Source organism: Anomalospiza imberbis, chromosome 3, assembly GCF_031753505.1.
Source record: "Anomalospiza imberbis isolate Cuckoo-Finch-1a 21T00152 chromosome 3, ASM3175350v1, whole genome shotgun sequence".
Taxonomy (NCBI): domain Eukaryota; kingdom Metazoa; phylum Chordata; class Aves; order Passeriformes; family Viduidae; genus Anomalospiza; species Anomalospiza imberbis.
The window spans coordinates 15185957-15210014 of NC_089683.1; the positions used below are offsets into that span (position 1 = coordinate 15185957).

The 24058-nt window shown below is 44.3% G+C and overlaps 1 protein-coding gene and 1 long non-coding RNA gene across 2 annotated transcripts; one reads left to right on the forward strand and one right to left on the reverse strand.

Moving 5' to 3' along the window:
- Positions 1-440: 440 nt before the first annotated feature.
- LOC137470300 (uncharacterized) lies at positions 441-5439 on the reverse strand. The gene is made up of 2 exons (XR_010996991.1): positions 3338-5439; positions 441-1912 (listed from the first exon to the last, which is right to left on the reverse strand). It is a non-coding gene; the product is annotated as an uncharacterized lncRNA (long non-coding RNA).
- A 2154-nt stretch (positions 5440-7593) lies between these two features.
- ODC1 (ornithine decarboxylase 1) lies at positions 7594-17380 on the forward strand. The gene is made up of 11 exons (XM_068183465.1): positions 7594-7777; positions 10610-10758; positions 10925-11098; positions 11267-11439; positions 11716-11850; positions 12005-12086; positions 12416-12499; positions 13771-13933; positions 14022-14134; positions 14409-14623; positions 16903-17380. The coding sequence occupies exons 2-11, from the start codon at positions 10657-10659 to the stop codon at positions 17042-17044; spliced, it is 1383 nt and encodes a 460-aa protein (XP_068039566.1). The 5' UTR covers positions 7594-7777; positions 10610-10656; the 3' UTR covers positions 17045-17380.
- The last annotated feature ends 6678 nt before the right edge of the window (positions 17381-24058 follow it).

Consider the following 24058-nt stretch of genomic DNA (forward strand, 5'->3'; position numbering starts at 1 on the left):
AAGGTAATATTCCATCTACAACACCAGACCATGGCTGGGTCTGCTCATCCAGCCATTTCCCAAAGGTTTTACAGAATAACTCTCCAAAGGAGGTAATATGTGGCTCCCAGTGATTTCCTCTTCATAACTGGGGATGAGTGAAGCCCCTGACAGACATGTGTCTGTCCCAAATTCTGCATTTCCCTCCCCTCTGGACTAATGGACTATGTGCATTAGTTCATTCAGAGATGTCTTTCTGGTTTCCCCATTTAACCTACTTATCTTAAACTATCTTATCCTATTTGCTCCACAATTTCTAAAAAGATCCTACCCCAGGACAAGATCATTCTTGTGAAATTTTTGTGTGTATTGGTTTAGTTTTGGCAAAGTTAGGAGGTAGTTAAAATGAGACTTATAATGGAAAGCTAGCTGCTAGCGACTCTCCATAATACATGTCTACCTTGCAGGAGAGTTGTGAGGATTAATTAATTTGTGTTTGTTAAGCACTTTGAGATCCTAAGATTAAAGGTTCTATAGAAATGCAAATTGTTATTATAATGATAAATTCTTTATGTGAGCTCATATATTTTGCCTTAGAGGCACAGTCTCACCCCGAGTTGCGTAGTTATACACGTAAATCTTCAAACATTATGATGAAAATGTACCTCTGAAGGCCTGATCCTTTCTACTGCTCTACCACTTCATGCATAGAGCTGCCCTTGATTTCAGGCAGGTCTCATCAATGGTACAATTGTAGGATTCAATTTGTTTAGGAAAAGACTGTTGTATGCCTCTAGGCTTCACATTGAGACACACAACTTTCTGTCTCACTCCATAAAACCACTACTTGCTGTCAGTAGTTATTCCATCTTATTAATGAAATGACTGAACAGATGACAAAATCTGGATCTGAATTCTGCCCCTTCCAAAACTCAGTTTTTCAGAGGTTTATCTAACCTGTTCAAGAACAAGGGTGGTAAAAGCCCCCTAATGGATATAGGATTGAATGTAATTCCTGACACATAAGATGTGACTCTTTGGCCTTTCCCCCTGTGTGATTTGGCAAGTAAAGGTTTTCAGGCACAAGTTGCCAAAGGACTACCCCTTGCAGGGAGCAAGGCCACAGCTGCACAAGCTTGGCAGACCCATGACTCTCTCTCAAAGAAAGCTCTCTGCTTTTCCTTCCCCCTTGCACAGGCTTGGAGCACCACACTGCCCATCCCCTGCCTGCAAGGGTGTTTGACCATCCTGGTCAATGTCTTTGTCTGAAGCACTGGTCCAACACAGGGGCTGTGCAACAGACAGAAAGCAGGGTCCTGGGAGAAGTGGTCAGCCATCTTCCATCCCAACATGTCTCTGTGCCTTCCTTGTCACATCTCTGGCACGCAGACGCCTCAACTCACACCATTAGAGAACCGAGTAAAAAAAATGTCATGAGGTTTTTTTGCATCACCCGTGGGCTTATCTGAGTGCAGAATACAGAGCCAGAAATACCAGCTGTAAAAGAAGTCTCCTGCCCAACCTCACACCCAAAGTAGGACTATCAGCAGGTACCAGAGCAGGTCAGCCATGGCTTTTTCTCGCTTAAACTTGAAAACCTCCAAGAATGGCCACCCCACCTCTGTCTCAGGGTTCCACTACTCTCCTGGAGAAAAAGTTTCTCCAATATCCAATCAGAACTGCCAGTGGCACAACTTATGGCCATTGCTCTTCCCTATAATGTCTGACAATGTTGAGAATTTTGCACCATCTTTGTAGCTACGGTTGAGATAATCATCTCTTAAACTGCTCTTCACCAGATTAAACTAATCCCAAATTAAACTCCAGTCATAATCCAAAATGTGAGGTTTTCAATATGAGGTGTTGCTTCTTGGATGTTTGCAGTTGGTAGTGTGTAGGTAACATTACAACTCATTCATTCCCTGAATATGAACTAAAAGTAAGGAATCTACTACCACTTCAAAGTCTTGTACTATTTGTTATGTAGTGTCAAAAGACTTATGTTGAAAGTTTTTCCAGGAGTAGAATGTATGATACAGAAATGTATTATTCCCTTCCCCTGACATGAAAACCTTCAGAAGTTCTCAGTCTGAGAAGCTGTCTGCTACATGACATATACCTAGAATTACCATGGAAAGAAATGAATACTTGCTATGCTTAACATATCCAGAACTTATAACCTCCTAAATTATATACTTTTCTTTTTTTCTTTCCCAGATATCCTGAGCTGTGTCACAGGTTTGATGCACATTCAATATATTCACTTCTACCATTCACATCATCAATTCCTGCTATCAAAGGTGATAACGGAAGACTAATATTATCACAAACCCCAGGAAACCATGCTGACTTCTGAGGGGCTTCTTAAATTTTCCACTGCCCTAAGAGAAAAAGATGTCCTACATGTTATTAACACTCATCTATCTGAAGACAGCAAAAGTTGGAGGAAGGCTGTGGGGAAAACCAAGACACTGAGATTTCCAGCTGTCCTTACTTTTACTGCAAATCTTAAGTGTGTACTCAGAGCTCTCCACTGGGACACACATTTTGCAGACAGCAAACCTTTGTGAGCAAATGTCAGTATGAGCAACATGCACACATGAAGTCCAGCAGGGCTGGGCTGTGCTCATCGATATGTGCCATGTGCCACCATTGCTCCCTGTCTGTTCACACCATGCAGTGAATTCCCCACCAGCAACTGTGAGTTTGCTGGAGCAGTCTGTCATCTCACTGTGTTTGCACAACACCTTAAGACTGGATCCACACGAGAGTCTTAGGATTTAAATCTGCAAGATGTTAATTTCTGCAAATTGTGGCATACTCAGGTGCTGCTGCTGCTCTCATCAGACAGCACTCTCCTTTCTGAGTAGCCATTGCAGTATGTGCAGGAGAAGACACATCCAGGGGTCAGATCCAGCACTGACACAACCAGTGGTCATCATTTCATTGTGATACTCGATGAGCATACAAGCACTGAGTGCTTCCTCACTCAAAACTGCTCAAACTTTCAGGCTGTTTCTAGACTAAATCAAGGTCTTTACCAGGGCGGGCTCAGAAGCTGGCTGTGAATTATGTGTGACAGCAATGCCCTGTGGCCCTAGCAATGGTTTCACCATGGCAGAAGACATTCTTTACATGAGGGAGAGATGCAGTGTATGGGCTGAGCATCACAGTGCCGTGCCAACAGGACTCACCATTGCCTCCCCGCTTGTTGCCTGCACACACAGGATCTGTCTGTCATTTCCATGGCTCCCTTTCCATTAATTCCACAGAACAGGCTTACCTCTGCTTTTCAAGCTAATGTTCAACAGCTTGCAAGAGCTCTTTTCTTTCTTTCTGACTCTCAGAGAATTCTGACATTGTCTTTGTTGAGAACAAGATGAGGAGTCTATTAAAATACAAAGTGTTGAAACTCTGCTATACCATCGTATATCGCCTACAGAATCTGTGAATTAACTATAACAACACAAGAGTCAAATCTCATTATTTGGCTCACTTCTAGGTGGTGCTGAGCTCTTACTGAGGATGATGGTACTCAAACATCTTGATATATCAAGTATATTTAACAACATGCATATGAGAACACTGAGTTTTAAAATTTATTTTTCATATATATCTGCCTCAAATCTGTAACTGAAGGATTAGACAAGGCTCAGGCACAAAACTGGTGCTGTAATGTCAGAGTTATGTGCTTCACCTCATGGCATGTGAGGTTTTGAACTAATTTTTAACTGGGCTACTAAGCCCAAAAAAGGCAAATCAGAAAACAGATCCATAAGCATTTCTGGAGCTGAGCTGCAAAGCAAAGCTTTCCAGTCACTTCACAGGAATTTTGGTTACTCTGTCTCCTTTAATTTAGCCACTGCAAGGAGTTATTTTAGTTTGTTGCTCTGACTCAAAAGGATGTAACATCACATTTGTAACACTGAGTTGCAAGAAACTGTATTCAAATGCCTAGAAAATGTGTAATAAAAGACATGAAAAATGTATCCTGGAAACATTGTTTTCTCTAACGGTCTTTTTTGCCTGACAGGGACAATTTGTAGTTTTTCTTTTCTCTATGTCAATGAACTGAAAGATAATGAAGAGCTGCTGCCCCAAGAGAGCTGGAGGTAGCCCCATGAGATTCCCCCATGCACATATCCTGCATCCCACAGCCCACATAGTACTTCCACCTCACATGGGCACACATCTCAGCACACCCCTATAAGGAATTTACTCTCTGCAATCCTTGGTAAGTCACTGAATCTTCCTCTGAGTTTGTTTTTCATCCATAAAGTGGAGGTACTATTTACCAGCCTCCATGAGCTGTCACAGGGCTTAAATTCTTGGGAAGCACAAAGACCGTGGGTAGACTCAGAGGGAAGGAAAGCAGTTGAGAAATGCCAGGCATTACCTTGAGGTTTTCTCCAGCTGCTGTGTTGGTGCTGGCCACTTCGTCTCTCTCTCACTGGGCAGCTCTCCCCACCTGGCCAAAGCTCAAGGAACCTGGGGCTTGGCTTCAGCTCCTCCCAAATATAGGGGTCTGTAAGATCTAGGACGCCCATCAATCAGCAGGGTGAGGGCCCACCAGGCAGCTGCTGCTGTACTGCAAGATGTAGGAGACATTGACAGCTATAGGGAAGCCAGAGAGTCCTCCCTATCCTGTCTCTCCACAGCAGCAAGGGCCCTGTGTAGAAAGAAAGTGAGGAAGAGAAACATCAGGAAGATATGGCCACAGTCTCCTACCAACAAATGCTTTTCCAGTGCCCTCTTCTGGAAAACGTTTTTGGCCCAAGCAACTGCTTCATATAAGGTAGTCTGAGACTGGTGGTGACTTGCCAAGAGCTGCAGGAGCATCCCCCAGTTCTTCACACCCAGGATCTGCTCTGCCCTTGTGACTGGTGGAGCTGGGCAGCTGCTCATGCCCCTTAGAGAAGCTTGGCCAGACCCTCAGGGCACTAGCCAGGAAACAGGAAGCAGAGGACATGCCTCCTTTTTTGTACCTGAATATGCCTGAAAGCTGCCCTTGACTGTCCTCTGGCACAGGGACCCAGGGGTCCTGAACTGGAGCACCTCCTGCAAACATTATGCTCCTCAAAGCCAGCCCTTGTCACCACCTGCTCTCAAGGATCCTCCAGAGACAGGAACTAGGAGGAGGATGTAATATTTGGTAATCCCATCCTGTTGAGGAGCTGATAAAACCTTTCTATTATCTATCTGCAAAATGCATCAGTTCCTCGGGTAATTGCATCCTGTGGTTGTTTTTGTCACCTCTTTCCCTTGGAGCAGTCCAGCCTTTGCTCCCCAGCCTTGGGTACAGCTCCATTTTGTCTCACACCAGGGCAGTGCTACCTGGCCCCTGCCCCCCTGCCCCAGCCAAGGTCAGTCAGCCAGGACACGGCTGGGGACAGCCACAGGCTCTTCTCAGCCCCGGCCAGAGGGGAGAAGGTGGAGAGTACCAGAGCTGTGTTGGAGTGCTGGGGCCAAGTTATGGCCATTGCTATTATCTGGACCACAGTGCCTGCTTTTGAGCCAGCTCAGTGAGCAGCCAGCTCCTGTGGTGGTGGCACAGCCCTTCCCTTCCCTCTCTGTCTGCTTTTCCAATGCTTAATTCCAACTCAGACTACTCTGTGATTCTGCAATCCCTGTTTATTCACAGTCAGCAGAAGAAAAATGAAATTAAATTATATCTGCTGCCCACAGAGCCAAACCTAGAGGCATGTGAACCCCATTATTTGGTCTGTTAACTGGCAGGGGAGGTGGTGTGAAATTCGTCAGAGATTTTGATGAGTTATCTCAGCAAAGACAATGCTTGTGCAGTGGCCCCGCTGCACCAGAACTGCTGTTGAGGGCAGGTAGTGTCCTTAGGACCAGCTGATGTAGGTGCTACACACTGGGATGGTTTTCCTCACTTTTTGCTCTTATTTAGAAAACCTTCTGTAATTCATGCCTGGATGTGTGACAACATATACACACATCAAGTATATATATATATATATATATATATGTTTAAAATACTTTAGGATATTTTGTTCCTTCTTTCATTAAATTATTTTAACCAAAACCAGCACCTCTGTCCCCTGACATTTCTTGTGGCTGTGTCCCAGTCCACCTTTTGTTCATTATCTGCTTGATCTTGGTGTTTTCCTTTATTCCAATCCTTTAAGGGATTGTTTTGCAGCCCCAGCCTGGTGCCCTCCACCCCCAACCCAGCTGCAGAAGACAGAATATGGGGTGGACAAGGACATCTCCTTGATCTGCTTCTGCCTGAAATACAGTGGGTTTTCCAGCTGAGCTTGGTGGGAGTGGTGGAGGATGGAACCTCTGAGGCCAGTGAGCACAACCTTTTGCTTTGGATACCTCCATGAGAGCATCCCACACCCCACAGCAGCCAGCATTTCCCACCACTTTTCCCCATGTAGGATGGAGGGTTTTCTCCACCTTGCAGTGCTCACTCACCAGCCCTGCAGGAGGGTAGGGGCTGCCCAGATGTCTACCTTCAGAAAGCCATTAATATAGCCTTCAGTGACTTGGAGATGGGGAGCAGGAGTACCCTGAGCTCTGCCCTGCAGCATGTGCTGCAGAAAGGTTTCTTGCCTCTCTTATAAATGCTCCAGAGGTGGCTGGGTGTAAAAATCACTTTTTCAGCACGGCAAGGGCAGCTCTGTCCTCCCACAAACATTGACAGGGCAGGAACTCAGTCCATAGGGCAAGGACTTAGTCCATCTACCATGGGGTGAAGCTTGAACTTTTTAAGGAGAGCGGGAGAGGGGCAGAAAATGTCTTTCCTGACAAGGGCAGAAAGCACAGTCCTTCAGGGCTAAACCAAAAATGGATTGAAAGGATCAATTGATACTTTACACCTTCCACGGACGCCCATTTCTAAAACAAACTAGTAATACAAAATAACCTTACAGTGGAAACAGCTACCAGTGTCAGAGCAAGAGCGGTTGGAAAAACTGGTCAGTGTTACGGGAAGTGTTCTGTATAACACCCTCGGTGGTCAGAGATGCAGGCAGGGGCAGCATCGCTGCGGACAGCAGCCAGTGCCGAGCACAGGGGCTGCGAGAGCCGCACAGACTGGATGGCTCTGTCGCCCCACCGACACGCCGAGTGTGACACACTCCGGACTCCCTGGCTCAACAGTGCTTTCCTCCACCACCTGCCAAAGGCATCGCTTGAAGCCGCAACCCTCCGGCCTCCTGCAGCCGCTTTTTCACGCTAAGGCTGCGGTACCGACGCGGGTGTACCGAACCGGCGGCGGGGTCGGCGCGGGCCATGCACCTGCTGGCAGCTGGCAGCCGGCAGGGCTGGGGTCGCGCACGTCACCCCTCAGGGGGATCCCGTCCCGGGCGGCCCCGCGGGGCAGGGGTCCCGGGAGGGACACAGCCCGCGCAGAGGCTCGGCACGCCCGGCGCACGGCAGGGGCCGGGGCCGGGCCGGGCCGGGGCCGGGCCGGGCCGGGCCGGGGCGGGGCGGGCGGGGGGCGCACGGCGCCGTGCGCATGTTCGGCCGTACGTCACAATAGCGGCGGTGGGAGCGCGCCCGGTCCCAGCCGATCGCGGCTGGTTTGAGCTGGTGCGTTGCCACAGCGACGCCGCGGCGCTATAAATAGGAGCGCGGCGGCCGTGGCGAAGCTTTGTCAGCCGCGGCGCCCCGCTCGCCCCGCCAGCCCCGCTCCTTCCTCCTCAGCCGGTCCGGCGCTCCCGCCCGGCTCCGCGCACCGCGCCCGGCTCGCAGGAGGAGGGGGAGGCGGCTCGGAGCGAGGGGATCGGCTGCCGCGGAGGCTTGACAGCAGCTCCGCCACCGCTGTGAGGTGAGGCGGGCGGCGGGAGTGCCGGGCTGTGCCGGGGAGCGGAGCGGAGCGGGCGGCGGAAGCGGCCGGCGCGGAGCCACGTGTCTGCGGGGCCGCTGGCAAGCGGCGCGGCCCGGGCTGGGCGCCGGTGCTGCCGCCGGGCACGGGGAATCCCCGGTCCCGGCGGGGCGGCGGGAGGCTCCGGGCGGCTGTAAGCGGACCAGATCGGCTCGCCTGGGGAGCATTGGCGGCGCTTTCCGGCAGCGGGGGAAGGGATGGCCCCGCCGTGGCCGCCGGGCTGTTTCCGGGGTGGGGAAAGGCAGGTGCGTGGCAGGAGCGGGGCTTGAGGCGGCCGGGCTCGCCCTAGGGCCGAGCGGCGCCGGGGCGCTGCACACCTGGCGGGCACTGGCCTGGGCCGGGAGCGGATCGGAGAATCACAGAGTAGTTTGGGTTGGACGGGACCTTAAAGACCATCTAGCTCTAAGTCTGCCTGCAGCAGGGACAACTTCCACTAGACCCGGCTGCTCAGAGCCCCATCCGACCGGGCCTTGACTACCCCGAGGGATGGGGACGGGGCCCTTCTCCCGCGGAGCGCTGCTCCCCCGGCCGTCTCGGGGTGGGGGCCCAGCCGCAGGGTGATGTGGGCTGTAATGAAGGTGCAGCCCGGGGCTGACAGGCGCCTCCTCGGGAAGCCGCAGTGTCAGGCTGGGCAGGGAGAAGGGCGTCGGTGAGCGCAGGGCAGCCGGCCCCGTCCGTGCACACCGCAGCCTCTGCAGGCTCCGGAGTCAGGGGCGCCTCGGGCACCTTTTCTAGACGCAGCTTGGCTGTTTGAGTACGGAGCCTGCAGGCATGACTCAGCTCGAAGTACAGCTGCTAAATAGGGGAATATGCTGGAGAACAAATTCTAGATGAGCATAAATTGCCTTTCTTCTGGGGAGCTGCAGACACTTTACACACAGTCCAAATAGAAACATCCTTCGGGAGGTTACAGTTTGCACCTACATGATCGTGTTCTGGCTGTATGCTGTGTAATTACACTGTAGTTAAAATTGTGCAATGAGGTGGAGATGGAAAGCTTGTAAGAACTTTTTAACAAAATCTGTTGTGGCCAGTAATAGTAATTTCCCTTTTATATGTTAAAAGGAAAAGTGCTGTTGATGCACTTCTCTGCAGAGGTGAGGTTAAACTAAATTCTTCCTGATGGTGTTCACATCTCTTAACCACAGCTGAAGTCCCTGAACTGTTTTCTGCAAAGCTGCGAGTCTATGATGAGATGCAGCTTCTCCTTAGTAACAAGCACCTTCCTGAGAAGTGTTTAATTTGCTATTTCTCATGGTCCTTTCAAAGAGGCTTTAAAGAGAAGACTTTAATCCAGCTTGTGGCAGAATTATCACTGCACGTGAATGAGAGCAGAAGGAGAATGAGGTTCAATGGATTGTTGGGTTTATTAGAATCAAAGCTTAATCTAGTTTGAATCTCAAATTTGATTTGTGTCTGATAAGTGAGAAATGATCAAAAGATATGAAGTAGCTCTTGTTGCCATATGTTTCTGAAGGTTGAAATGAAGTATAATTGCTGATGTTTCAAAGTTATTCAGTAAAATTCAATGCATGTTGTTTTACACATGTATGGAATTAACAATTCTGTTGGTTTTAGAAACTTGTTAATCTGTAGCAGCTATAAAGCATCCTTTTTCAATTGGTTTATAGCCAGACTTTCTGAAAGTAAAGGAAGCAGTAACAATATTAGTGAATAAGTCAGAGTTTGCATAGTTTTCATCCTAGTCTGCATGACTAGTTTGATTGTAAAAATTGCTGAGAGAAGGAAGAGGGCTGAACCCCGTTACATGAAACCGTATCTCCCCTATGAGTGACTTGCAAGGCTTTGAAAGGTAGCATGCACTCTGCTTAACAGCTTGATGGAGAATGCTGTTGTTCTGTATTTTGACTATCCAGTGAAAGGGTGGGTCATGGATGGCAGAGGAGTGTGCTTTTGCTCTTTAGTTCTAGTTCTCAAGGGACTTTCTACTTGGCAGGTAGATTTCTGTTAGCAATGAAGATTTGTGATGGACTGCTGTAAAACCTTGTTCTAAAGTACTAATTGGGATCCCTGTTAAGACTTTGCAGGTGAGAGTTATGAACCAGTCTCAAAGTGTGTGTCTGCCACTCATGACAGCTGAGGTTCTCCTGTAGCTTGGAGGTCTTGAGTAGAACAGAGAAACTCTAACTACCAACAGAACAACTTCAAGGAAAGCCCTGTTCTCATGTCTGCTTTATGCATAGTCTGAACTGTATTGAGAATCCAGATATTTACCTGGCTTGGATATAATGAGATTTGACACTACTCAGAAGTCATTGAAGTCTTGGATTCTGTTGGCAATAACAAGTAAACCCTTTCTTCTGAAGCTGCTGGGCTAAAATAGTGCTTAGGAGTTGTTAAAAAAAAAAAGTCGTAAGTAGACACTAGCCATAATATTAATAGCTCTGTTGTGGAGGTGAAGGAAAAGAGAGCAGAAACTTCCAGGGAGCCAGGCTAATAATAACTGACAGTATTTATTTGATTGTTTTTTTCTTTGAGCAGATTCAGAGCATCATAGAATTGTTGAACAGAGGAGAATTTTCCTTTAAGCTAGAAAGATTATTTTGGTCTGCCTCCTTGGTTCTGATTACATCTGTTCTGTCACTATGCAAGTGTCTGATCTATGCAGCTATTAGTGATCACTGTAGGAGCTGTATAATTGTAAATTATATGAGCACGAAGTAGTGGTCATATAATGACTATATGAATCTAAGTGAAATATTAAATGTAAACTATATGAATTCAAATTAAGTAATTAACTTTTTTTTTTCCCAGCAGTTCATACCTAAGTCCTTTCACATAAACCTGAAATCTTAGAAGTCATGAGTAACTTCAGCAAAGAAGAATTTGAGTTGACCTTCCTTGATGAAGGCTTTACAGCCAAGGATATCCTTGACCAAAAAATAAATGAAGTGTCATCTTCTGTAAGTATGAGGGGAAAACCACTACATTTCACGATGCTACAAACTTATAAACTAATAGAACAAGTTGTCCTTGCAAATGACCCACAAGACAGTCCCCTCAAATGCTGACCTCTAGGCTTATCCTGTTATCTGTTGTTTGAAATGTTAAGATGTGTGTTTGCTCTAGGATGATAAAGATGCCTTCTATGTTGCTGACCTCGGGGACATTGTGAAGAAGCACATGCGGTGGCATAAGGCCCTTCCTCGGGTGACCCCCTTCTATGCCGTAAAATGCAACGACAGCAAAGCCGTTGTGAAGACACTTGCTGTTCTTGGGGCAGGATTTGATTGTGCCAGTAAGGTGAGATCTCGACTCTCTTTTGACCTGTGATGTTGGTATCTGTTCAGCCTTACAAGACATGTTTGTATAAAATTAAGCATAACTGAGTGGTGTTGCTTTTGTTGTTCTGATGATATTAATCATCCATCTAGAAATATCTTCTGCAAGTGTAATCTGTTCTTTCTTCAGACTGAAATACAGCTGGTACAGAGCATTGGTGTGCCTCCTGAGCGAATAATATATGCAAATCCCTGCAAACAAGTATCTCAAATCAAACATGCTGCCAGCAGTGGTGTGCAGATGATGACATTTGATAGTGAAGTAGAACTAATGAAAGTTGCAAGGGCCCATCCAAAAGCCAAGTAAGTAATGCTAATTGTTCTGTAATTCTTCCATGGGTTCCCAAGATACAGAAATATCTGCTTTATCTGAATCTTGTTCATTAGTTTAAGGTAGTCTGCAAAACTGTGAAATAATAAACATACTTTTAACCAATGAAATCTAATCTTGTAGAGTTTCCTGGCACTTTAGGAAGGGATACACAGAGCTTTAAGCTCAGTCTCATTCTGAGATCATACATGCCTGGTGATGATGTCTGTTGTACTGAAACTTAACTCCTCATTTTTTCATGTTTCTAGGTTAGTCTTGCGCATTACCACTGATGACTCCAAAGCAGTCTGTCGTCTGAGTGTTAAATTTGGAGCTACACTTAAGACTAGCAGGCTTCTTCTGGAGCGTGCAAAAGAGCTTGACCTTGCCATTGTTGGAGTTAGGTGAGCTGACAATATCAAAATATAGTACCAAATAAGTTTCCTTTAAATGGTCTACCTGACAATAGAGATGCCTTTGCATGTGGTGACAGAAGTTTTGTATAAACTTCTTGACTAATGTGCCAAATAGCAACTGATATTTTGTATCTTTTTGTAGTTTCCATGTTGGAAGTGGATGTACAGACCCAGAGACCTTTGTTCAAGCTATTTCTGATGCCCGTTGTGTGTTTGATATGGGAGTAAGTCTAGTTCTACTTTCTCTGGGACTACGGCTCAACTGTTGTGGCAAAACTGAATGAACTGTACAACTGCTACAGGGTTAAAAGCTAGCTAAGTCACTGACTTCATGTTGTAGGAATTTTTTAGGTCCTGGTAGCTTACTTTGACCAGCTTGGCAAAACTGAAATTGGCAGCTCAAACTCAAATTGCTGTTACGTGAACATGTGTTTGCTCTGTTTTAAGTGTTAATGAAATGACTTCACATTACTTTTTAAGTTAATAAGATAAATTATAAACTGACATAAATTATAAACTTTTCTTGACAGTGTTGCTGTTCATCTCATTTTAGGCTGAACTTGGCTTCAATATGTATCTGCTTGATATTGGTGGTGGCTTTCCTGGGTCTGAAGATGTCAAGCTTAAATTTGAAGAGGTATAGCTTTGCTGAGAAGTTCTCAGGTTTTGGAGTCTGCTTTGAGTGTTGATCTGGATTAAATAAAATCTTGCTTTTTGTGTTTGTATGCAGACACATTTGCAAAAATGTGTGTGCTTGGTCAGAAATGTAATTAAAAGGGAAAGAAGAATTAATCTGAAAACTAGAAATTATATGAGCTCATTAGATACATAGCTAAATGATTGCACAAACATGCAGAAGTCTCAAAAAAGAAAAACCGGTTTGAACTACAGGCTTGATTGTTACTGGGAGACTTCTTCCAGTTGGTGCTGTACTTCAGACTGAATAGATGGGTACTGCACCCAAATAGGGTGAAAGGGTAGTCCTGAACCCATACTGTCCTTGGGGGTGGCAGCATATGAGGTCAGCATTGGATCTGATTTAGGACTAGCTTTTGGATAATTTTTAAGTTGTTCAGTGTTTTCCAGTCTGCTTTACCTCAGCAATAGCTCTGCTTTCGGAAGAGACAAGGGAGCTGCATATTGATGGGACTTCCACTTAAAGCAGTGTTATCAGAGCACCTTGCCTTCTAACCCAAAGAGGTGTTAAATGTTACATATTAACACAAAGATACAGTGGGTTACATAAAAAGTTTTCTTATAATAGTGTGAGCTAACATTGTAGCCCTTTTGGTACTGCCTACTGAAGTCTGGCTTCTCATAGTGCAGTATGGGCATATGTGAGGCATCAAAAGCAAATTATGTCATTGGGCTCCACAGCATGATAGTCATGTTGTGGTTGGAGGTATCTTCAGAACCTGGAAATAACTGTTCATGAAGGCAATTGAATTTCAACTACGATGGTAAAGCCTTCTGTATGCTTATGATCCCATGAGATGACACCTTTAGGATTTAGTAAGCTGTGGAATAGTGCATAAGTAGCAACACTACAGGTGGACTACAAATCAAATTTGGAGTGTGGGGACTTGCAGGGCCTTAGTGACAGTTTAATGAGCCTAGGAGGAGTGATTTCCTTCAGCCTCAAACATGACCTGTTTTGTTACTTAAACTTTAAACTGCAAGTGGTGTCTGCTTTTGTTGCCTTGTATATAGTAAATTTAATTGCAAACAAGATCTTGAATGAGAAAAAGCAAAAGCAGTCAATAGAAGTTACAATGGATGTTAATAGAGGTTACATGTTTCAATAGTATATAATTTTGAATTTAAGGGTCTTACTTCATCTCAGACTTCTAAGGTAGCACCTGAATATCTGCTGAAATACTAATACTGGCATCTGATTTTTTTCCCTAGATCACAAGTGTAATCAACCCAGCCCTGGATAAATACTTCCCTTCAGATTCTGGAATAAATATTATTGCAGAGCCAGGAAGATACTATGTTGCATCAGCATTCACACTGGCAGTCAACATCATTGCAAAGAAAATTGTCTTAAAGGAGCAAACAGGTTCTGATGGTATGTAAGTCAAGACCTAGACTTAGATCTAGCCAACTGTGTGTGTCTTTCCAAGACTTTTTCTCACTGGTGTCTCGACTTCTTCCAGATGAAGATGATGCAAATGACAAAACTCTTATGTACTATGTGAATGATGGGGTCTATGGATCATTCAACTGCATCTTGTATGATCATGCACATGTTAAGCCAGTCCTGCAAAAGGTATGCCTGTTCAGAAAAATCACGTACTAGTCACATATCATGGGTGTAGGAGAATCCTTGTCGCAGCAGTCACTTCTCAGTTCACTGCTCCCTTCATGTTGCCAGACTCTGGCGTTTAACTTATGAAGCACACAGTAGAATTAACTCAAAGCCATAGGTGAAGAACCTGCAAGCAGCTCTTCCTTTTCTTCAGAGGGGGAATGTTACACTATGATATTACTTCTGGAAGCTCTGTTTTGATAGTCAGATAATTAAACTCCACTCTCTTCTTTAGCGGCCTAAGCCAGATGACAGCTGCTACTCCTGCAGCATTTGGGGACCAACCTGTGATGGCTTAGATCGGATTGTTGAGCGGTTTAATATGCCAGAGCTGCAAGTTGGTGACTGGATCCTATTTGAAAACATGGGTGCCTATACTGTTGCAGCAGCTTCTACTTTCAATGGATTCCAGAGGCCAACAATACACTACGTGATGTCAAGACCAGCATGGTTAGTAACTAAGTATCTTGAGCCATCAGTGCTTCTGAGATCACTGTAATAAATATCTGGTATCAGTTGGCTACCACTTAACAGGCAAGGTTAGTTTTGGTGCCACAGCTCTTGTAAAACCTCCTGGTGTGGAAGAAGGCAGTGCCTCTGAAGGTTTTTGTTGTGTGGTTAGAAAAATGCTGATGCTACTAATTACTTTTCTCTGTTGTACACACTTATAGGAGAGATGCTTTTAAAGGGGTAATGTTAGGAGACTTCATTAGTCTAGATTCTAGCTAGTGTTTTCACTGTTGCACAACATACAGAACCATTATGAATTCCTTACATTTAGCTTCTGTGACTTGTAATCAGAGACCAGTCAATTACAGTTAGAATATGTTGTCTTCTAAATTAGTAGCTTACTAAATCCTGACTGCAGGATGCAGGGATATTCAGCAGTGTTGCTTCACAGTATGATCTCTATGTTTGTTTGAGAGCTATTCCTTGGTTTAGGTTGAGCTCTGGCTCAGTGCTCAGTGCAGAGTGCTAGATCTCCAATGGAAGTTATTAAGCAGGTAAGTAAAGAAAGCAGGACTACCTTTTAAGTGCAAGGATACTGTGAAAGTGTAACTTAAACAGCAGTTTAAAGTAACCTGTGTGCTCTGCAGTGTAACACAGGTTAATGGATTTCTCCTTCTGTAAAAGTGGGGTTTCCATTAAGAGGAAGCCCTTACCTCTCTACTGGTATCTGCCTGCTGAACTGGCAGAGGACTTTTGGGCAGAAGTGTTAGCCTAAAGCATGATTAGCTCTGCTATTGGGTTGTTTTAGAATGTATTGAAAATCTTTAAGTTCAAGGGAATTCCTGACATAAAAGTAAGAGGAAGCTTCTTCTATTCTTCTACTAACTCTGCCGGTATAAGCAGGGTTTGTATTTCTTCTTTCCCTTAGTGAAACCTCCAGTTGATTGAAGCATTTTTCAAAACACCTGAAGCTTTTAGACTTCCCTTAACACTCCAAGACTGTCTAATTGAACTAAAAATGGCTCTGTGGGAGAATAATTTGCTTTTTCACTGTATCACTAGGTTGCTGTTAAAATTTAATACTTGGTCTGAGGCATGCTGAGCTTAATTATGCAAACATAACTGTAATCCAAAGCCACAGCACAGCCCTCTTTCAGGCCTGTGTGTGTTTTCTGTTTTGGCAAGAAAATTCTGTGATAAAGGCTGGCCCTGAACTGCGAGGCATGCACCAATGAGATTATGCAGATCTTTCTAGGACAGGCAAAAGTCTTTTGGAATGTCATCTACAAATTCTGAAGGTGAACAACTAAATTTGTGACTAGAAACTGTGAAAGATAAAGGACAAGATGATTACATGTGTGTAAGTAAAAACCAGTAATACATGAGGAGCCATGCAGTAGCACAACTGTTTGCCTTGCATACCTAAGATAACTAGAACTGTAAGATGACACCAAGCTGAGTGTTGCTGTTGATGTACCTGAGGGATCGGATGCCACCTGAGGGACCAGGACAGGCTTGAGAAGTGGGACCATGGGAATCTCATGAGGTTTAACAAGACCAAGTGCAAAGTGCTGCACCTGGATGGGGGCAGCTCCTGGTATGAATCCAGGATGGGAGATGAGCAGATCCAGAGCAGCCCAGCTAAGAAGGACTTGAAGGATGCTGTGGGTGAGAGGCTGGGCTTGACCCAGCCATGTGCCCTTGCAGCCCAGAAAGTCAAACATGTCCTGGGCTGCATCCAAACCTTTCTATGAATCTATGAACTAAGTCCAAAAACTCAGTCAACTGAAGTTCTTATAAGGTTGTGTTTTAGTATAGCTCTTGGATGAGTATGGAATGAATTCTTGGTTCTTACTGGTCTGGTCGGCTCCTTTATATTCCTAGTCTGTTATCCATACTTTTCCTTGATTCAAATTACCCAGTAATGTGAGGGTGTGGGATAAGTGACAGTTAAGTTGTCAGGAATTTTCACATCTGAAATTCTAAACTATTGAGCACTAAGTTAGTAAATCTGTATAGCATGAGCTATACAGATGTAGCTGTATAGGTGCATCTTTGCAAATCTTAATCCTATACAGAAATGGTAAAATTAGCTTGGTATTGGCACTTACCCTAAAGCCTAGCCAGCCACAAGTGACCTGCATGGAGTCTGCCTTTATTGCATAAAGAATTCATTTCATACTCACTGGCATTTAAAAAAAATGTACCTTACATTTTTAGGTAGATTGCAGTGAAACAGTTTTTACTGACTCACTTTTTTTTTTTTTTTTTCTTTCTAGGCAACTAATGCAGCAGATCAAGGAGCAAGGGTTCCTAGCTGAGGTGGAGGAGCAGGATGTTGCTAGTCTGCCAGTCTCTTGTGCCTGGGAAAGTGGAATTGAATATCCAGCAACTTGTGCTTCAGCTAGTATTAATGTATAGGTAATATTTAGTAACTAAGTGCAAGGTTAGGCATTGAATTTAGGGCATTTGGGGGACTGTTAACTTAATTGTTGGTAGACTTTTTAAGTGTTTTTTTTAACATTTAGGTTTGGCATAAATGCAAGAAAAATGACTAGGAGATGGGTCACAATTATCTGTGTTCCTATGGAAACTATTTGAATATTGTTTTATATGGATTTTTATTCACTTTTCATGTATGCTACTAAAGACTGACCCTCAACTGTCAAACAAGTATTTGTAGCTTGTGTATGGCAGAACGGGCTAAGCTTAGTGCTTTGTGACCTACCTGTTTTAAAATAAAGTATATTGAAATAACTGGTCCTGTGTTTCATTAATCTGTAGAAAATTAATGTGTCAAGGATGGCTCTTAAAACATATATGAGGGCAGACCACATGCTGCAAGCCCAGAACTTACTAATAAATGGATCTCCCCTACCCTTGCCCTCCCAACTGAAGTGAAGGAAACCCCCTCAATGGGTAGGGAAACTGAATTGTCTTTTTTCATATGTGATTAGAAGAAGGTTGACTGTCAACAAATTGAATACTGTGTGAATTCACATTTGTTTTTCACTACTGAACATGTGCATACCATGTTGCATATTGCAGGTTCAGTGCAGTGCTGGTTTTCTGTGAGTTCGTCTACAAGTGCTGTGGCCAGCACTGGTGGCTGTTTATGAACATACCAGTCCATTAAAGAGAGAATACAGCACAGGCTCCACAAGTGGCACACTGCATGTTATGTGTGTGAGAACTAAAATATGTTACAGGAAAACCCAGGAAGCTGAAGCTGGCTGACAGGCTTTCTGGCCTGTGTTGCCCAGGGCTTTAGTATAAAAGAGATAAGAAATGGAACTTGACATCTTTTTTATGTGCAATATGATTAAGAGCTCTTATTTAATCTTATGAAAAGATATGCTACCCCTTCTGCCTTTGGATTAAATGTGATAGCTCATAGTATTTACTACTTAGTGTCATCTAATACAGGGGCTGTTGGTAATAAAATAGTCTGCTTATTGAAACAGAGCATTCTGACTTATGTTTAACCTATGCTAGTTTGCTGCCACTTTTTGAACTAAAATTAGAAGATGTTTCTTATAAACTACTTGGTCCTAGAGCTGGATTTGATATATTTGCCAGAAGGTCCTGGACTGCAGGCATACCATAGCAAATGCCTGATGTGTAAAGAGAAAGATCTTAATGTATGGAGTAAGTACTTAAAGCTTAAGCTAACTTAGAATAAATGTTAAAATTTGAAAGGTTGTCCAAAGGTTGGCATTGCTGATAGAGTGACTAGCAAGAAGAGAAATAAAGCTGGTTTTCAACTGCATACAAACAGCTCTGAAAGGCAATGTTTAACCTCCATTCTGTGCTTCCAGCAGAAACTCTCCATTAGCTGATTTAGTAGGGTAAACAAGAGTGATGGTACCTAATTCCTGAGTCTCTTGAAGCATCATGTGGCTTTCTTTATTTGCTTTATTCCCAGCTTCAAGCTTGTAATTAAAATAGTACTTGCCTTTATTCTAATGCATATGGCAAACTTCAGTACATACACATAGTGGAGCAGTAGCCTTAACCTTATAGAAACTCACTGCATCCAAACCAGGGTTACCTTTAGCTTCTCCAAATTCAACTGGAAATGTAATGATTCTCACATGTTAACAGAGGTAGTAAACGGTAATCAAATGTTAATACTGTAACAATTCCACATCTTGCTCTGCAATAGCTAAATGCATTTGAACAGGTATGCAGAAAACACACTCTGAGGAGCTGCAGTTGTCTAAAGGAGATGTTGCTACTTTTTCAAAGTGCCTATTTGAAGGCTGGGGCTGTTTTGAGTCAGAAGGGAGTTGAGTTGTAGTGAGACCTTATGTGATATGTGCAGTAGTAGCTACTGTCTTGCTGGGCAAGTGGCACAGTCTGCCTCCCTCTACTTACAGCCCATGGATACCATCTCCAGCAGGTAGTTTGAAAGCAATCACTTATGGAAGCTAATTAGTGAGCTTCACTGAGTAGAAGTTGGCAGGCTGCCAATTAATTTCTTCATCTTCATTTAACTTGATTGGTTATTTTAGCCACTTCACTGGGTTTTGTCTCAGAAATCCAAAATGTACATCTCTGCTGGAGGCCAGGACTGCAGAAACATGCTAACCAGCATTTTGATCAATCTGATGCTCCCCAAAAGAGATGTAGTTCTTTACCTTTCTCTCCTATGGCAGATATGTCATAGAACTGGCTGATGCTCTCTGAGCCACATCTAACAAGTCTGTCAAGTGTTTAAAAATGGCTAATCTGAAGCATCTTCTGTATTAAAAAACCCCAATGGATTTTGCCAAGGGACTTTTAGTACTTTCTGGAATTAGTAAGTATTTACAGTAATGCAGGTGTGTCTTTAAGCAAGACTTAACTTTCTCAGGTTATGCTGACCATATGTTCTGGTTTTTGGGATAGTTCATCTCATGGCTGCCTGGCTCCTGGCTTCCATGGAACCTTAGTTGCCCATTTGTTAATTGACTTAAAAATACCCCAAGTGATAGTAGTTGGTCATAGGATGACCGTGGGCATTCCCTACAATCCACAGTAGGTAAATTTGTTTATTGCTGGAGCGAGGACCATGTAGGACAACAAAGACATAACAAAGTAAGAAGTGAGCTCATATGGTTTAGTTTGACCTCCCCTTGATGGCCTTTTGGGACATTAAAGCCTTTGCTCTCTTTTGCTGTGTTTATTAATCAAATCCAGTTGTTCTAACTGCACATCTTAATTATTCCTCCCTGGGGCAGGCTTGTCTGATACAGGAGGAAGGGAGGAGCTGCATGCCAGAAAAATTGAGATCAGCTTGCATCTGTCTGATGTAATTAGCTCAACAAGTATTAAAGCTGGAGCAAAGACTAGCCTATGCCCTTCAGCTTGCTCCTTGCTAGCCTTGCTCTGGATGGTGCTCTGTCTGTCTCACTGTGGGCTTTGCTGGCACATTAGCAGGGGCTGTGGCATCCCTGCTCCAGTTGTCCCTGGTGCTCACTCCATTCGCTGGCACCAGTGATGGTGATGTTGATTCTCTTGGGATCACACGTGTAAAACAAAAGTAATATCTGAGGAAAATACCAAGATATCTGCCTGGGATGGCTTCTTATCGTCCCATTTCTCTTTTCTGTATAGTGAAGATACTCGAGATCTAACTTGAGGTCTAGCTGAGACCTCATATTTAGTTCCCGTGTAGCCATACATGTCCTGTACTCGAGTTCAGCTGACATTCTTTGATGCAGAGGTAGTTTCATATACCAAAAAAAGCTGAGAAACACTCATCCTCTGTAATTACATCAGGTAGAAAATCAAAGGTGAAGATGTTTTAGGACAGATTGGAGAATACTGATACAGAGTGAGAGGAGGTAAGGGAGAAGGAGAATTTGCTGATGGCAGCGTACCATGTGGCAGATATCCCTTGTCTTACTGCATGGCTATTTAACTCATGTTTTACTTTTTAAGCTGCTGTCTTCTAGGCTACCACATAGGCCTTGCAGACAAAGTGTCAGTGCAGCACTTGCCATGGCAGAGTCAATTCTGCCACCTCACTTTCACCAGCAGAGAAACCCAGAGCTGGGAGCAGCACTGAGCAGGGACCTCATGACTCCACCTGCAGGAGCAGAAACAGCTAGTACTGGAGGGAGTTCTTCTGCCACAGACCTCATCCCCAGAAACTGCTATCCTTTAAATAGGTGTTTTATAGCTAAACATAGCATCAATTTGCAGCAAGATTTCCAAACCAACCCTCTTCCACAAAAAAAAAAAAAGTAAGAAGATCATTATCCACAAGTATTGCAAGAGGAGCTTAGATGAATAATATTTTATTGACAAAAAGAAAAATATCATCAATCATTGCAATAATTATTATTTTTCATTTTCTATTGAAAGAAACACTGATCAGTACCAAAAGAAGTGAGAGAGACTTGGTTTGGAGAGTGTCCCTGGTTTTGATTGCATCACCTGATTTTCTTTACAGTTTGAAGGCACTTGGTATCTCCATGGCCATGGTCTGGTTTCAGAACCCAAGTCAAATGCCTGCAATTCAAATTTGTCTTAAGCTCATTAAAGCACTGTATTTGACCAACCTAAAACCACATTGAGAGTAGGGAGCATATATTGAGGCTGGGACTTAGGTTTTGGCAAGCTTTGCTCTTGCTCTTCAGTTGGTTTTGTAGTTCTCAGTACAGGAGGTGTTTAGAGTAACTCAACCATGGTGGTGCCACTTTTTGAAAGCTGATGATGAGCACCCAGAGGAGCACAGCCACCAAGATGATATTGCCCTTTGCAGGATCAGTCTGAGGGTGAAGGTGAGCACTTTGGTCATGAACAACACTGGCTCCTTGAATCCCCTCCACTTCAGCATGGAGAAGCCACAAGTGTTGCAGGGAAATCACTGGCAAACGAAGGGAGCTCCGTCAATGGAGCACACTGCAGTCTTGTGTCCATGTAGTCTTGCAAGTATTGCTACAGTCCAGTAAATATTAGACCCTTATTTGAATGTGTTTCTTGATGCTTACACTGCAGCAACAATTTTCCTCTATGTGCTAGTCTTTGCCTGAAGACAAAAGCATTAGCATGCTGAATCCAACCCTTCTTTTTCTCACTCATTTTAGGAAGCTGATCCCTGCCTTACCCACAGTATTCCCACAAAAAAGAAGTGCCTTCCAGTCATAGTCTCTTCAGTTCATGCTCTCTAAGTGCTTTGCAAAGGACTAATTGGTTCACCCTGCTTTTGTGGTATGGAACCAACTGCCATGTTCCAGTCCAGAGAGCAGCCAGCAGCCAGCAAGGCTGTGCAGCAGTCCAGGAAGGGAGAGAAAGGCAGAGACACTTTCAGAACAGTGATGCAGAGACCAGTGCTCCCAGCTGGGTTGCTAACAACACCTTATCATTACTAGGGATGAGGAGGCTCAGAGTACCTTGAGAACTCAGCAAGCACTGAGTTTCTCAGCAAGGAGTTGAGAAAGGGTAACTGTAGCAGCTCAGTACAAAGAATTCCCAAAATATTTTACAGGTATTATTTAAGGTACCTTGAGACAGCAGTTCCCTACCGTGTGCGAACAGGATTTGGACATTCAGTTGGCTTAAGCATCACCTTTTATATTTGGCTACTAAGCTCACTAGCTGGAAAAAAGAAGATACTGGCAATCTTGCAAAGCACAGGATTGCAGTGCTTAGAACAAGATAACATGGATGCAGTTTTCAGTAGGAAGTACTGCTGCCCTTACTGTGAGGATAAGAAGAAAATAATCTATTGCATTGTTAGATTTTAAAAAAGCCTGCTTAAGAAATCCATTTACTTGTTGTTAACTATAGTTCATCAGTAGCGACAGCATTTCACAATAACAGCTCAATAAATATTTCTCAGCAACAGTTGTCCCACTTTTTTCAGTCAAAGCATGCATTAAACAATTAAAACATCTGACTGAAGTGAAAAGCAAAAGAAAATCCAACTTGCCAGAGACTGCTCACTCTGGGGAGGGAGATTTCTCCTGCATCCAACCAGAATGGCTCCCAAACTCCTTACGGGTCAGGTACTATGGGACTCACCTTCTTCTGCCATCTGGGTTTCATTCCCCTGTGGGTTATTTGGGCAGTCTGTTCTAGTGGTCAGGTGTCCCTTCCAGGGGCAGAGTGTTGGAACTAGTCGGTCTTTAAGGGTCCCTTCCAACCCAAGCCATTCTCTAACTCTGTGATTGATTCTATGATTATACCTGGCTGCAAGCAAAGCAGAGAGCCAAGCAAGATCCTCCCAGAGATAAGGACGTGGTGACTAATTCGCCACAGAAGAGCCCACAAGATGGAGCTCAGCTCAAAAAAAATTCATCCAAGAAACTTTGTTGGTCAGAGCCAGGGAAGGAGGAGGAAAGGAGTGAAACAGAAAACTTTCAAATGAATCCCACACTCCCGATGTTACAGCACAGCATGAGTGAGATGTTACTAGAGAGAACAAATGGAAATAAGAAAGTACATGGAAAAAGTATGTACAAAGCAATAATTAAGATATTGCACAGCTAAAAAAAAAAAAAATCCCCAACCAAAGCTCTCATTCCATCCATTCACAGAGATGGGAAAGCGGATGTGAGGGTTTTAATACACAGAAAACGTCAAATAGAGATAGGGTTTCTTTAATTATTTATTAAGGCTGTTACCTCAAATGCTCTGTCAGCTTCCAGTTTCCTGCTTGGAGCCCAGTCTGAGACTTGGTTCTTTCAGTAGCAATTTCTGTGATGGTTTTTATTCTTCTCTCTTGCTGGGGTCAATTTAGGTTTGCTGTTGTCAGAGTTTCAGTGGTTTTTTGTTTTTTTTTTTGTTTTGTTTTTTTTTTTGAGTAAGTGCATGGAACTGATTTATGCCACCTTTTGTAGAGCAGCTTTGCAGGATTGTGGGTGTCAAGTGCCAGTGGACACAAGCTGGAAACCTGGAAGGCAGGCTGGATGCAAGGAGAAATTTGCTTCACGGGGACAGCCAGGACTAATGGGGTTGGCCAGGCTCCATCTCTGGAGGCTTTTGAGACCTGACAGATCAAGGTCTTGAGCAGCCCTGAGCTGATCTTACAATTGATCCTGCTTGAAGCAGGAGCCTGGGCTAGAGACCTCCTGAAGTCCCTTCCAACCCTAGTGTGCTTGTCATGACCCTGCTCCCCAGTGGGTCTGGCAGTGCCACGGGGCTGAGCCCTGCAGCACAGTTCCCTCAATTCAGCAATGGGGTTTGCCAACACTACCAGCCTTGCCTGCCTGCCCCTCTCTGGGGCTCTGCTTGTTGACGGTTTGTGCTCCAGTGCTAAAATGGATCTAAACCGGGCAGCGCCCTCTGAGGAGCTGCTGAAGGGAGAGGACCCACTCCTGCCTCAAAAAAAAAAGAAGAAAAAATAGTGAGGGAGGACCGGTAATGGATGCTAAACCAAAGAAACAATGTTGCTGTTGGAACAAAGGGAATAGTCTCATCCTGCTCCATGGTGTGAAGAAGATT

Bases quoted from the DNA above. Each gene is read 5' to 3' on its own strand.
- ODC1 (XM_068183465.1), top strand. From the start codon at position 10,657: ATGAGTAACTTCAGCAAAGAAGAATTTGAGTTGACCTTCCTTGATGAA. The intron at 10,759-10,924 runs GTAAGTATGAGG...TGTTTGCTCTAG, and splicing joins TAAATGAAGTGTCATCTTCT to GATGATAAAGATGCCTTCTA. The intron at 12,500-13,770 runs GTATAGCTTTGC...TTTTTTCCCTAG, and splicing joins TCAAGCTTAAATTTGAAGAG to ATCACAAGTGTAATCAACCC.